Source organism: Trachymyrmex cornetzi, unplaced genomic scaffold (genome assembly GCF_001594075.2).
Source record: "Trachymyrmex cornetzi isolate Tcor2-1 unplaced genomic scaffold, Tcor1.1 scaffold75, whole genome shotgun sequence".
In the NCBI taxonomy this organism is placed as follows: domain Eukaryota; kingdom Metazoa; phylum Arthropoda; class Insecta; order Hymenoptera; family Formicidae; genus Trachymyrmex; species Trachymyrmex cornetzi.
Genome location: NW_017300081.1, coordinates 1,428,599 through 1,444,530, shown reverse-complemented (window position 1 = coordinate 1,444,530; position 15,932 = coordinate 1,428,599). Strand labels below are relative to the sequence as shown.

Here is a 15,932-nt window from a genome sequence, read left to right as displayed (position 1 = left end):
CTTAAATTCTTTCGTTCTTTCGTAATTTACGTGTTTTCATTTCTGTTTTTGTTTAACGAAAAATTATACGCTTTCTCGTGACGCCCGCTCTCTTCCGCTCTCTTGTACACCTTATACATTCTCTTCCCTCTTTCTCTCTCTCTCTCTCCCGTACTTCTTTCTCTCACACACACACTCATTTACTCTTTCTCTTTTTCTCTCTCCCACACACACAAATGCGCGCGCGCGTGTTCTCTTCTTTTTTTTCTTATTTTCGTTCTCACTTGCTTTCTTCCTTTTTTGTTTTAAATTTTTTCTTTCGTCCGCTCTCTTATTCTTTATAGAAATAAATTCGGACGTGTGTTTATTATCAATAAATTAGAAATGTATGAGTCTCACCCGTCGAGCGATCCGTTTCGAGCAACAAGCATGACTTCGGACAACAATATTCCCTTTCCCTTTTATTTTTCGTTTAATCTTAAGATTGTAAAACTGCTCGCGTTCTTACGACCGACTCGTAACTCACTTTAGAAAATATCGGACAAGATGCTCGAAAAATTTTTAATACTTTGAAAGTCATACGTTTGTAAAAGAAAAAAGCACAGAAAGGTCTAATTAGAACATTCAACATTTAACATGCTGTTCGTAATATCGTCGAAATCGATTGTGAAAATAATCGATCGACGGTGATATGCGTATCTAGTCACTTCTGGTTCTCAGTGCATTCAGATATATACGAGTCGCTCGTGAGCTTACGATACAAGATTACAAGATCGCCTGTAAGCTACGCTGGACTTCTTCCTATAAGAATAATGATTAATTCACTTTTTACAGCTCGTTATACATATCTTGCATAATCTCCCTTCTTTCGTTCTCTCTCTCTCTCTCTCTCTCTCTCTCTCTCTCTCTCTCTCTCTCATTTTATTTTCCTCGTCTCGTACATTCGATACACTTATACGCGCAAACACACACACACACACGAAACACACATGCGCATGCACACTCTATCATAGTTGTAAATCTAAATTGGCTCTCTAAATTTGACAAATGTGGTACCCCTTGGTTCTCAGCATTTTCATCCGCTTAATGTTGCTTCTTTGTTACCTTTTATTAGACTTCTTCTTTCTTTTTGCTCGATTATTCGCCCCCATTTTCGCATTAGCTTTCACTATTCGAATCGATAATAGTTTTCGGGGTTTTACCCCGATCCCTTTCATTGAGTTAATTAATAATATATAGGTACAAAGTCGGATAATAATTTATATTCCGTAGTTTCGTATTTTAATATTATATATATATGTGTGTGTGATTTATGTGATGCGCGTGTCCGATCCTAGAATTGAGCATGCCTATGTACAAATGGGCATGGCAAGAATAGAAATTGACGTATGCACTCTTCGCGCTGTTTCTCATGACAGATCGACGATTCTAATCGATACCATACGAATTGTATTAGCATTATTACTGTAGATCATTGTTCGCGCGATGAGCGAATTTACGTTACTTTCGTTACTCGTAAATTTGACGACGCGCAATTCTTCTCGACACGGAGAATGATTTTATTTGCCATTTTATCTACTATTCTATTATTCGCAGTGCGCATAGTCATGTAACAATTGTGGTTTTCTTAATTTTCCGAATCGCTCGATTATTTATGCGAGCGCAGTCTTTGCAAGTTTTCATGATATACAAATTCTACGATTTTTCTCAACTCTAAGTAATAAATTAAACGAATTTGTGTCGATCGTTTTACTTGTCGAAAACGCAAGAAACAGCTCACGAAGAGACGAGTGTCGAATCAATTTCGCGAAGAATCTTATACAGCCGTCTGTAAACGACGCGTTACAAACAGAAGAGTTTTTATCTTGTAGTCTTGTATATTTTATCAATTAACTATTACAGAATTATGCTTGTGTATATGTCATCCACGATCTTGATAAATTCGTGCACTTGCAAAATAGGTATGTACTTAGAAATCAGCTTACAATAATATCTTTTTTTTTCACAGTACTTTACATATACATATCTTTGTCTTCGGATAGAACTCTACTTTTCTGTCTTTGTTTTCTCACGAGTAAAAAAGCTTCTTTCTTTTTTTGCTGTACGTCTCTAATGTAAGCATGTATAGATATGATAAGATACCACTCTTTATACAATTCCACCATTCCCTAAAGCTCAATCGGTCTCCCGATTACGAGAAAGTTACGTTACCTAGGATTTGTCGTGAACAATCGGATTATCGGTGACATCTACATACTTCATCTGTAAATTAACGGTACTTGTTATTTCGTTCGTCAAATTCTAAGTTAAGTCTTATGTCATAACTCTCTTAACGACGGACTGTATATATTTCGATGACATTTCAATATAATCTCAACACGCGTATCAAACTCCGCGCTTGTATTATCTCGATCTTACCTCAAAGATCGCGTTGCGATAGAAATTGCATAGAAATATTGATATAATGGAGAGCGGAAATGCGAGTGCGAGATGTGTGAGACAATCATTTCAAATTGCAAAGCAAAATATTATACTTGGTCAATCATATTAAGAATTTGTGATAAAAGATCGTCGACGTTAATGTCGTTGGATGTTAAGAGTGATACAAGAAACGTGATGCGAATTATAGAAATTTTTCTACATTCAAACCTATATCTCTAGCAAATTTTTATAGTAAATCGTAGATTTACAAAAATATACGTAATATAGCCATATACATTGAAGCTTGCATTCCATTTGTCAATTTTATCGATAATATCCAAGGAGTACCTTTCAACTATACAATGATTTGTAATTTAAGGTATGTCACATAAAAAGCTTACTTCATGAGATTATTAACAAGACTTACAAAGAAACTTCGCGCAGTGATTTTCCTAATTTTCGTATTCGTGTCAACTCGTAAAAGTGCACCTAAATTGTGACATAAATATTGACGCAAATCGCAATAATACCTGTAAAACATGGAAAATTTGCTGCTTTTCAGACTTTCCCTTGTTTTTTTTTCAAAATCCCATGCATTATAATTAAATTGAAACGTTGTCTTTTACACGAAGTTTTCACGCTAAATCTTAAAAACTTCGCAAAAGATAATGCTCTTTCACTTTCTCTCTCTCTCTCTCTCTTCTCTCTCTCTCTCTCTCTCTCTCTCTCTCTCTCTCTCTCTCTCTCTCTCTCTCTCTCACTCTCACTTTCACTTTCTCTCAATCTCTCTCTCTCTCTCTCTCCCCCCCCTCTCTCTCTTTCTCAGAGAGCACAAATGTAATTATTTACTAATTCACAGCAGACGTGCATGTGCATGCTCGCTGAATATATCTTCGCGAGTGTTCGAGATACGCACGAAGAAAGATCGAACACATAGCACGATAATTAAGATATAAAATTAATGGCAAGCATTTCTTTTACGCGCTTCTTACAGAGATTTACAAAGCCTCTTAAATATATTTAGTGGCATTTCACTGTTTTTGTACAAAATCAGTACGAAAGAGAATTTTTGCCGCGACGCGTCCCGTTTACGCGAGTTATATGGGCGGTTTTGTTTTTTTCAATTTGTTTCGAAAACTGGTTCTTATACGCGAATGAAATCTTCCAAACAAAGCTTTCAAACGAAGCTGATTCGTAATCGTTCGGGTATACTTCATTCTGACTTTGAGATTGCTAATTCTGGCTTTGAGACTGCTAATTGAATTATCAACGAAAAGATCCAAACTAGATGTGTAGGAATCGATTTATCAGTCTGCTTCGTACTTGAGAAATATAGTACATATGCCTGTTCCATATTTTCTACATCATAATAAGTATCTCTTTTTTTTCGGACACAGATTACTAAACGTTATTTAAAAAGCCAAGTAACATGTGCTAATACGATAACCAATAAATGTCAATATTCAGGGAACAAACTGTGTAATTAATTATATCATCGTACATTCTAATTATTCCGATGCTAACTTAAAAAATGTTAAATTAGATCGAGTTTGTGTAATTAAAAAAAAATCAAAACTATAACGACGATCATCGTAGAAAGTCAACGAGAATATAAAGTAAATGTCATTATCCATTCAAACTTGCGCGCACATATCGCAAATTCTCATATTAGTGTTATTATAATATTTACATTAAATAATATATGCTCTGACGGTGACATTTTTGACTAAAAATTTGACAACGATAAATGTCTTTTAGCCGATCGTTTCGGAGATCGACATACTTGAACTGTCCTAAATTATATACAAAGTTTGGAAATGTCTTCTCATTTGAAATGTCTCAATATTTTAAATCTCTCTCACATGCCGTTTAAATGAAGTCCGTGATTTATCCATGTATCGCATATTTCTCACTGTGTTCATGAATTTCATTTTTCACTTAACCACATTTAGATTCACTGAAAACGAGTGTCATTGACCGTTTCACATCTTATTTATCTAGTGCACCACATTTGAGTTCACATCTATCCTGAACTTGCTCGATTTAATTTGTTTTCACTGGAAAATAAACAAACGTATTATTAATTACAAATATATAACATTTACTTTTCATGAAATATTGAATGATAAAAATTCTCAATGCACATGCATATGAGATTCACGCATCATACACTGTCATCGTATATACAGGGTATCTGGGAATTACCGCCAAATGTTTCGTGCGTAGGACATACTATACTGAGTCGAAAAGTCCTGTATCATTTTGCGGTGTCAGCAATAGTTAATGAGATATTAATTACTAAAAATTGCAAAATAATGGTCTTGAAATAATTTTTTACTCAAATACTATCAACTTTACAGAAAAACTGCAAGAAACAAAAATCATTTATCTTCTTCTCATAAAGTTCTGAGAATTTTTTCGGAATTTTTTATTAACTTTTTAGTACTGCGTTTTCTTATTTTTACGAACATGAGAAAATACGGTATTAAAAAATTCTGAAAAAATTCTCCGAACTTTATGAGAAGAAAATTAATGATTTTTGTCTCTCGCAATTTTTCTGTAAAGTTGATAGTATTTGAGTAAAAAATTATTCAAGACTAATATTTTACAATTTTTAATAATTAATATCTCGTTAACTATTGCTGACACCGCAAAATGGTACAAGACTTTTCGACTCAGTATAGTCTGTTCTACTTACACACGAAACATTTGGCGGTAATTTCCAGACACCCTGTATAAATTCACGATTTATCATGAGATTTCTTCGACACCATTCAATATCTCAAATTGATTGTATCTTGAAAACATTTTGAGAAAATATACAAGAGGATACATAGGACTCCGAATACGGCACAAACTTACCTTCATTTACTTTTCATATTATTTTTATATTGTTAAAAATTCAAGCATATTAAAAACTGTTACGATTTATACCATTTACAAGGACGTTCAAACGAGTCATGAAAAAGAGAATGAATATTGTGCAAAGGTCGAAATTAATAATGTGACGTATATCAAGCAATATCAGGAAATCTATAAAAGTCGTTCTTAAATGGATGAGGATAAATATTAAACTTACAGTGTGCAAATAGTAAATTCAAGGATTAATGGAAATTGAACTATTTTCATATCGAACCAAATTTCGTAGACAAAGGCATATTCTTTCTACAAATTCAGAAAGGTAAAATCGATGCATACAGCACGTGGCAACGAAGTTTCGACCGCATATATGATAACGTAATCTCGTATCCTTTCTGTTATCGACACTATGGCCGGTATTCAGTCGAGTTTTATACTGAAAATAGTTTTAACTTACAAACTTAAAATGTCATAAATCAATCAGAGAACCGTATTAGCATCTTAAGATGGTCTTGAAATAAGAACTGACTATGAATACCGACCTATGTCGCTACTTCGAAGCCGAAATGGAAGTATTTTTATATAGGGCAAGCATTTTCAAAGAATAATAAGAGGAGATTTCTATACAGAAACGGTGAAAATGAAAAGAAGATATTGGCAACAACAAATGTGTATCAAGATTTCACATGGGTACTTGAGAAAATCGATCGAAAGGTTAATATCCTGAAAATACGAGCGATATTACGGTACTTGATCGTGAAGGTATTACGAATAGACATTGGAATCATCCCGCGAAAGATTGCAATCGTATCAGCGCTTTTTTATTATATCGCCTTTTATGTACCCATGTTAAATCTTTGTCCAACTATCTACGAACGATGCCTTCATCTCAGTGCGTACCTAAAACTATCTGGCGCTCCGGGAACATGGCTGCTACGTCTACATCTAGTCTACATACAGACTAGTGGCTCGTCTGATATGCCGTACATTATATGTGATGTACTAGTGGTGTTTCTAGAAAGACATCCTTTCGTATGTTTTTTCACTCTTTTTAAATTCTCGCATCGCCTTTGTATTGCTTATATCTCTCGTTTTCATTCCGATTTCGCAGAATTTTTTATTATCCGTATACAATCGCACTTTTCATACTGTATATTCCTCGTTATGTTGTTCGTTAAACTTACTTTACCGTATTCAGAGCCGAACGTCACTCGTTAAATAGCTTTAGGCTTCGACATTAATAGCCTATGGGGAATACGCGTGTAGGGTGTATAAGATTCTTTTCAATTCTGTCAACCATAGTGAAGAATATGTAATATTACAACACGGTAAAGAATTATTTAAACACTTCTTTCAATTTATGGTTGTAGTAATTCGAACTCTCTATCCCCTAATATATTTATTTAATACTACATTTAATATCATCAAGCAATGATTTTATACGTGTCACTTAAGTTATTAAAGATGTTTATAATAATTTCCATACATTTTCTATTGTTTAATCAAATGTAATACTATCTTGTACATCGAGACTCGTGCATTTCAGTATTCTGTTAATGATAAAAGCGACTGGGTGCACCGCGATAGGAGCTCGAACTCAACTGTGTCTGCGCTACTCTGTCTACTGCAAGAAACTTAAAGATCTCTTCAGTAAATACGTATAAAAGGAATATTTCGGTACGTTCTTCGGACAGTCATTCTTTTAGATTTTAAAAGAATCGAGAGACGTAACCGAAGATCGACGGGACAAAGCAAGAGATGAAGCTCCACTGACCAGGGCTTGGGTGTCAAACAGCTTGTACCATCCGATCACCATCTGATTGAGGTCCAGCTCATCCAGTATGATCTGTGCAATACCCATGAACACTTTTTTTCCCTCTATCCGACCGTAGTCTCCCCATACTGTCACCTGAAACAGTATGCAATAATGCGCATAAAATCGCAATTGAATTAAAAAAAGAAAATTAGAAAAACAGCCAACGACGTACCTGTAATATACAACCTCGGCAGTTTTCTTTGAAAGCCAATAATTGCGAACCATAGAATGGATCCAGCGTTTTTCTGGCCGTCGTGGTTTTCGCTTTCTCTATACATCTTTTACCGTTCACCAGATACAACTTCACGTAAGAAGCTGGAATAAGAGAGTCGAAAAACTAAGCGCGTCCGTATCACTTCGGCAATCGTGAAACTTATCAAAGTTTGACTAACCTGGTATTACTTTACTGCCTTGTTTCGCTTTGAGTTCTTTGGCACGTATGACCTCTACTTCAAGGTAACCCTTCGTATGGCTCAACGACAGCTGAATCTCGCCGAGGCAATGGGTAGCGAGTGCTTGTCTTCCGACCACTTGGCCTGGTCCGAGATCTTCAATGAAATTTCTCAACTGCCCGTCGCCTGCCATTCGCAGGCTGGGAGACCAACTGCAGTTTTTAAAATTATTTATTTAGTAAAGAAACGCAACTTATTCTGGGTATTAGAAAAAATATGAAGAATGATTTAAATAAAATGCTTGGAGAAATAATACAAGACTTCGGGTGAAGAAGAGTGAAAATTTAGCTGATAGTGTTTACCGTGCGACCAATGAAAAATGGGAACTCTATTTTATAAGTTTTCCTTTTTCCGTTTTCTTGTTCGCACACTAAACTTATACAAGATGTATATGTACAATGATCTTGACTGTTCTAACGTACGATAACCCACAGTAGAAAAAATAAAGCGCGAAAACTGCAAGCCGAAAATTATAGTATTCGAAGGAACTCTCTGATGCAATGAAGAAAATGCGAAGGAGAAAAATCATAAACGAAAGTATATTTCCGTAGGAGCGAGGGACAATTCTCGCAAGCCTTCGACGAAAGTTGTAAAAGATAGAGAACACACCTCATTCAGTTTGAGATAAGAAGAACTCACGCTGAAAGTGTAGTGTCAGTGTATAGTGAGTAAATATAATATTATACACATGGAAAAAAGAGATTATGTAAATAAGTTTAAAAACATATCAGATTGCTAAGACATGCATTTTAATCTAAATGCGCAGAAAGAGAGATTTTGGATAATTATTATAAATAACAGTAATCAGTCCATTTCAATGTATACAATCGAAGAAAAAAATGCAAAGAATATATAAATGTGCAATAATTAATTTCAATGATACAATATGAAAATTATTTTTAGAATTTCTATCTTGTATCTTTTTTTGATTATCGATAATTTTAACATACGACTGAGTACTGTTTCTTCGCTTACATTTATCTACTTAACATGCTTTATTAAAATCATACAAAAAATTAATTAAAATGATTTGTATTAACATACACTTACTTGTCGTTACGCCATTGGGAAGATTCACGTTACTAAAGATAAGCGGATCTTTTTAAAAACAGATTTGCTATAAATGTGGATATCCACATCGAGTATACATACAGCCATTCAAAATTATTGTTAATCTAATAACTAATCATACTTAGAAATTAGCTTTCGTAATATCTTATGAAATAAATATACATCCTTTTTGTGGAGTAATTATATCTAGTAGCATTGTCAGCCGTTTAAGATAGATATAATAATTTTAATATTATCATACCACCAATAAGTGCGACAGTATATTTGAGTGTCGGGCAAAGTCATATGAATAGAAGTTCATACATCCGATTGCACCCAATCATTTTCTCTGAAGTTTCGACCATATTACCGCTGCCAAAGAGTAAAATAACTTATTAGCAAAATTATTATTCTTAAACATTTTGTGCCAAACCGACAAAGCGTTTGCTTACACCCTGTAAGTCACGTAGGCACGCATACCTACGTTTAGTTTATTTTTAATTTCTTACTGTTACACCTCGAACTGGCAGGTACTTTAAAAGATACACACGCTGTACAATACCTATTCTACGATATATCAAACACACTTTATGGAAATGATAAGAAATCCATAAGACAGAGGGGATTACTTTACAAGAAACGTCGATATATCAATAAATAGCATAGTCGAGTATATAAAAGACAATGGATCGTACAGAAGTAGGTGGAAACCATTGGGAAGACGTGAAGTCCTGCGAAGACATTCTTAGGTGACATTCGACATATTCACAGGGTTTTTCTTACCATGTAGGTAGAAAATATGTAACTCCGCGACAATGAGATATCACATTGACATAGATACAAAAGTGCGTGTGTATGTGTATATATGTATGTGTGTGTACATTATATATGTGCAACGGTGCTCCGAGGTAATGCAGTACAATCATTTGCCACAATCAAGCAATTAAGCCAAGACGACAACAACACCGATAATGAACAACAATATTTTTATGGACGCTTTCATAAAAAGGAGACAGAAAAAGACAGTAGAATATAAATCCCACAGCTAATTCGTCGAAGACTGTACCTTATAATACATATTTTTTCCTCGCATTATAATATTGACATACAATACAAGTATTCTACTGATACAAAAAATATTACATTTCCTAAAATTTTTTTAATCCTGATTATATAAATTATTATTCAATTATTATATGTCAAATATAACTCAACGAAATAAAAAAAGGGGAGAATAAACAGGTGTAAAAACAAGTTACTCATCTTGCAATAAAACATGATGATATGATATACAAACATTAAATTTCTAATTTTCATTTATGGATTTTGTAAACAGCACTTTGTTTATGGATAGTATAATGGATAATATAAATCGAGAAAGGGACTGTGAGAAAAATCATATGAATAATCTAAATTGCAAATTGACAAAAATCGAAGAGATATGAAAAAAAGCGTGTGGTCACAATCATGTAATTACACAGTTCGAATCACGGACGTATTACTGACATACTTTCAATTATACGTCTAAAAATCGAATTAATAATCGATGTGGAGCGTTTATGATTTAGGTGTAGACAGATCTTGGCGCATACAAGGAGTAAGATATAGAAGAAGATAAATAAGCAAGATTATTCTTTGTCTATAACTAAGATTATTCTATGATAGCAATAATAATAATTTATTACACCATAATTATCTTGAGAATTTATACAACATATAAATAAATTTGTTAATTTTTCTAGTTAAATACATATTTTATACGAACGACAAAGAATAAGTTTCCATTGATTATAGAGTTAGAGTTAGAGTATGAAAAGACAATAAGCATGTACATTGACAAACGATAAGCAATGAGCTGCAAGCTGTGAACACCTCAAATAATGAACTTACTAAACAATATTCGAAAGCAAGTAATCATTAAACTGAGCAAGCGTTACATCCATGCTCGACATTACTTGTTATGTGCTCATAATTTTTGAATTTATATTAATTCATCTGTTAATATTTCTCATCTATCTACTCAGACTTTTTCATTCTATTTTCTCTTAGTACAGAAACTCAATAATATACGAGAAAAACCCTGTTTGAAATACATATATTTTAATAAGTCTAATATATTTAACACACAACAGAAATATACTTCAAACATAGAATTTGTTACTCTTATCTATATTTTCGTTATTTTCTCCCGATAATATATATTAATCTATAAACTCACCTTCATATAGCTCAATTACAACTTACAGCTCATTTTGCGTTTAGTCAAGGTGCAAGCGGCCTAAGAGGGCAGAATGTAAGTAAAATCACAGAGGAATAGAAATTAGTAGTAGGATCAGCGTCAAATGATAGAAGAAAAGAAACCGAAAAGAAGAAAGAAGAGAGAGAGTGAGAGAGAAGAGAGAGAGAGAGAGAGAGAGAGAGAGAGAGAGAGAGAGAGAGAAAGTAAGGGTATATATCAGGAATCTCGCGCTTTTTCCGCTTGCAGAATTGGTCGCCACAGGTGGAGTCCACTACTTACGAGCTTCCTTCGGAACTAGAAATCGAGTTGAGACTTCCGGCAGTATCGCTGGCTGCGGATCCTTTGTTGTCAAAGCGCTGGTAGGCCGGCATGATCTCCTCGGATCGTTGTATGCTGCACGGCGTGCTGTTACGTTTCCGGTTCGATAAGCCGGCACCGCGTGCCACGGCGCCGGCACTTCCACCAATGCTGATGATCATCCCGCCGCACTCTGCGTTGTAAACCAAACAAGAAATACCGCTAAACTATTGTCTTTTATTAATATCTGCGTACGCCGGTACTGCAGCGGCTCATCTCTCCCTCATCCTCAGGTATCCAAGAGAGCTACCGAATTTCCGGTTATTAATTTAGCCTATCTTCGCACGAGCAATGATAAAATAACAAACACAATTTCAACATGTAAGATTTTGTTGACTACTTCTCTCTCTCCCTCTCTCTCTCTCTCTCTCTCTCTCTCTCTCTCTCTCTCTGTGCCATGCAAATTTCTTCTCTCATGCTTTGTTTGCTTTCTCGTTTTTACTCTCTCAACTCTTTTTCCAGAAATAGTCTAATGATCAGTGATAAAAAATGCAGAACTGAAATGAGATCTTGTAATTCGAGAAACATTTTAAATTGAATTCTACATAGGTAGGAAAAGGGAATGTAAAAATTTATTGAGGTGTTATATTTAGAGTGAAATGTAACGGGATAACATTGCTCGGCCATTTGCATTTGACATTAACACAGGAATATATTTAATCTTAGTGTCCTACATGAAAAATTGTAAGTTTTGACGTTCGTCATATTACAAATAACGTGATAGCATTTATATGAACCATAACAGACTATTCTTTTTGGAATTACTAAATGCAAAATAAAATCAATTTATAGAAACATAAAATATCATTAAGACGATCCAATAAAAATTTGTTTTAATAGTAATAGATAGCACACAAAAGTATAGATAGATAAACCTTCAGTCGTCTAGTATGCTTCATTAATCTCCTTTTGAATAAATTTACGCAGGCTGTCGAAAAAAAAATTAGTCAGAAACAATTAATATATCTTCCTTTATATTGCTCTATAAAATTTAATTAGTTGTGACTTTAGAAAAATTAATATATATATTTAATCTACCATATTATTCCATGTTGTATGATTATTGAATCCGGACGCCTTAAGTACAAAGATAATTATATATACAATTATACATATACATACATTTTGTACACTTATAATTTGTACATCGAATTTAGAAAAATGCAATAAAAATGTATAATTATCAAGTTAGTACGTAAGGATTGTCCGGAAATAATTTATCTGACAGCACATTCAACGATAAATTGTAATCAATGACATCGCATTTATCTGACAGCACATTCAACGATAGATTTGTAATCAGTGACATCGCAGAAATATATATATATATATATATATATATAGTAACGTAAATATACTCCGTAAAAGCATGGCAACGATTCAGGACATCGAAAAGTCAAAAGCCGTGTGAGTAGCGTACTCTCACCTTAAGCACGTATCAACAGCGGCTTCTAAGAAATAATAAAAAAATTACGTATCACACAGGTGGCCAACTTACCTCGATGCAATTGAAAAATTCAAATTGACCACGCGACGATCTAGATTCAAAAGCTGTATGAAACGGAACGATTATAACGTGACACACGGTGCCGAGACACTATTCTAGAGTCACGAAAAAACGCCAGCACAACTATATTTGTGCAACTAGGATATGAGTTTCCTGATCTGCGTGGCTCGCGTCATGTCGGAATAAATATTACATAACTAGAGACGATGGATTCTGCATCTCTGAAGAAATATAAAAAAAAAACAGACGATTTAACACGTATATTGATAGAGCTTATTGTTAGAGCTTATTGTTAGGTTACAGCCCAGGAAACTCGTGCGAACGTTTCTCTAGAAATAACGTATCAATGCTACGTAGAAATAGCATCTACGATCTAGAATAACGAGAAGGAAAGGAATCACCTCGTGACTATTTGTAGAAACGTGCAGATTCGCAAAATACTTTCTCTTCGATTGTGTACAATAAAAAAAAAAAGAGAAAAATAATATTCGATGGCAACGCATACGAGAATCCTTTGCGGATCCGCTGTACTGAGCCGATTCAACTTTAGGCAAGAGAGTATTTTCCGACAACAATCACGAGAGAGACTCGCACGACTCCGACTAAAGCACGGCCTCTAAAAAGTGATGTGTAGTGTGTTTCATTGTTGCTGTTAACAACGGTGTTCATCGGTAGAGACAGTATTTCTTGTTCTTCCTATCGCAAGTCCTCCTGCAACGTGTACTCACATTTCGTCGAAGGCTTGATCCAATTTTACGACTAATGGGATCAGAGTATACCTGAGTAAAAATCTCTATCAATAATGAACGGTATTCATAGTCTGTTCTTATTTTAAGACCGTCTTAAGTAATATCATAAGATGTTAATACAGTTCTCCGATTGGTTCATGACATCTTAAAACTGATACTTGAGACGGTCTTAAATATAAGATCCGACTATGAGTACCACCCAGTACCTCGCTCTTCCACTCGCGCGACAATTTTTATTACGCGCTATATGGATTATACGTATCGTCCTTCATATTCCGCGACATAATAGTCTTCGTGCAAACACTCAGAATTCATAGTCGCGAAGACGTACGATTCGATGGTAAATGCCGCGCCCGCCCCCACGTAAAGACGTAAATCCCTCCTTCGCCCCCCCCCGGCCACAGTCGATCGCTCCCGTGTCAATGCAAAAGTAATGAGGAAAATAAAGTGAAAGAGAGATGAAAAAGAGAGAAGTGTTTCTACTGAGAGAGAGCAAATCGGACCTGTCCCCGTCGCCGCTCCCCTCGCCGTCGCTGCTCGCGGAGCTCGGCTGCCGGCCGCTCCTACCACCGACCGTGTCCTCCGGCGGCAGGACCTCCTCGCTCCTGTGAACTGTAAAGGACGACTTCCCCTTCTTCCCGAAACCCAGCCGCCGTTTCCGTCCTTCCTCGCCCACGCATGTACCACCAACAGACGCACGTGGTATGTTATGGATTTTGCGTGATGTGATAACAGTTTTGTTGTTCGTTTCGTTTCGTTCGTTCGTTCGTTCGTTCGTTTGTGGTTGCAAGTTGCGGTAGCAAGAGCAACAGTTGTGAGCATAATGTCAGTTTATAGAGTCGATTTTTTTACAGAGTATCGATTCAAGTTTTTTTTATTTTTTTTTATTTTGGCGATCGGTCCAGCAAATCGATGATGGTGATCCGTGTGGAGTGTTCCATGAACACGAGCACACGAAAGCGCGGGGCGACGATCGGCCGCCACGATGAGAAATCGTGCAGGTGGGTGCAGATCGATGACGTGAATGGTCCCCCAGCGTCGAGAGGTGGTTGGTTGGTAGAAGTAAAGTGTGAGTGTGTTCATGTCGAAGAAGAGGCAGATAGAGATGAGGAGGGATGGCGGAGAAAACAAGAATACAATTAGAATGTACATACTGCCCCGCTTATTGGGTTTTTTTGCTTTGTCACGATATGCTCTTGTTATCGTTCAATTCGTTACCCGTCGAATCGAATTGTAATGCAATCCGCGCAACCGTAACGACCAAGACTTGAAATATGAAGAATAAGGTACAACAGATAATGAATAATTAGTAAAATAAAATCATTCAAACAGAGCACAACGTACTTTTTGTATCATTTTCAATTTGTTTAGTAACTTAATCTTACGTTTCATGTGTGTATAAAATACCTACATTTAGTATTTTATATATAAAGTAGTTATAACTGTATATATAAAGTATGCATCGAAATATTTTATATACAAAATGCTTACATATAAAATATTACATGTCTTAAGTATTTTATACATGAAGTTTGTAATCAATCACACTAATTCTGCATTTCATCAACCGCGCACGTTTTCAAACACAAGCTTATTCTTGTTACTTTTTACCCGTGGTTTCTTATTCTTCTTATTCTCATTCTTCATTCATGTTTTGACTATAAACTTTATGTAAAACGTAACTAAAAATTTTTGTTGTATGCGTTCAAAGCTATTGAATTTATCTTCATTAACGTTTAACAAGATGCGTTCGTACATCGACGACATATTTGCATCATCCTGATTTGTACACACGTAGCGAGAGCACACCGTTATAATCTACACACTAACGATGCTAAACTACTCTATCCTAATTTACGAAATATTGATGTTCTGAAGAAAACGATATCCTTTTCACTAAAGAGAGAAGATATAAATGTCAGGAAAATAGAAAACTGTCTAATGTCGCGCAAGATGGTGTCATACATCGATCAAACGTTCTAATATCGCGCACCGGGAGACTTTAGTTTCGCGCGAACGATCGATCTTTACGAAAATCACGACTACGTATAACACGTAGAGACTAAACGCAAACTTAACTAGAAATGGCCAGCGTGACAATGTGTTACCTGTCGCAGATAATTGGCTGGTACTATTGCTCTTCTTGCCCAAACCCGCTTGGTACTGCACCGCGCTTCCGCTACTGCTGCCACTTCCGCTTTTACTTCCTGGCGAGCTCTTACGACCTCTCCTCGCTGCTTCTTCAACGTTCAATGCAATCGCAGTATCGCTGAAACTACCCGTGTCTGCGAAACAAGAACACGTACTTGTACACATTTAGAATTAAATCAGAGCGGCCCGAGGGTGAAGTAAAAACTGTGAGCCACGTCTCTGTGTTCTCGTCCTGTTTATTGTCACGTCAGTTTAGAAAATAGGGGAATGAAAGCACGAAGCAAACTTACATAATAGAATATAGCTTCGGTCAGTTAAACTAAAAATTTCGCAACACACGGTTAAAAACATA

At 35.5% G+C, this 15,932-nt stretch overlaps 1 protein-coding gene across 5 annotated transcripts in view; it reads right to left on the bottom strand.

Annotated features, from left to right (window-relative positions):
- Positions 1 to 3,982: 3,982 nt before the first annotated feature.
- The window catches only part of Rim (Rab3 interacting molecule), a 63,698-nt gene continuing 51,748 nt past the window's right edge, over positions 3,983 to 15,932 (bottom strand). For 2 of the 5 annotated variants that reach the window (XM_018518447.1, XM_018518446.1), the window contains 6 exons: positions 15,538 to 15,714; positions 11,096 to 11,306; positions 7,468 to 7,679; positions 7,248 to 7,390; positions 6,160 to 7,168; positions 3,992 to 4,457 (listed from right to left, as the gene is read on the bottom strand). In XM_018518447.1, the coding sequence (XP_018373949.1) occupies positions 6,962 to 7,168; positions 7,248 to 7,390; positions 7,468 to 7,679; positions 11,096 to 11,306; positions 15,538 to 15,714 (950 nt within the window). In that variant the 3' untranslated portion in view covers positions 3,992 to 4,457; positions 6,160 to 6,961. Of the gene's footprint in view, positions 4,458 to 6,159; positions 7,169 to 7,247; positions 7,391 to 7,467; positions 7,680 to 11,095; positions 11,307 to 13,932; positions 14,042 to 15,537; positions 15,715 to 15,932 lie in introns of all 5 variants that reach the window. The other 3 variants (XM_018518448.1, XM_018518451.1, XM_018518449.1) reach the window with 3 other exon arrangements.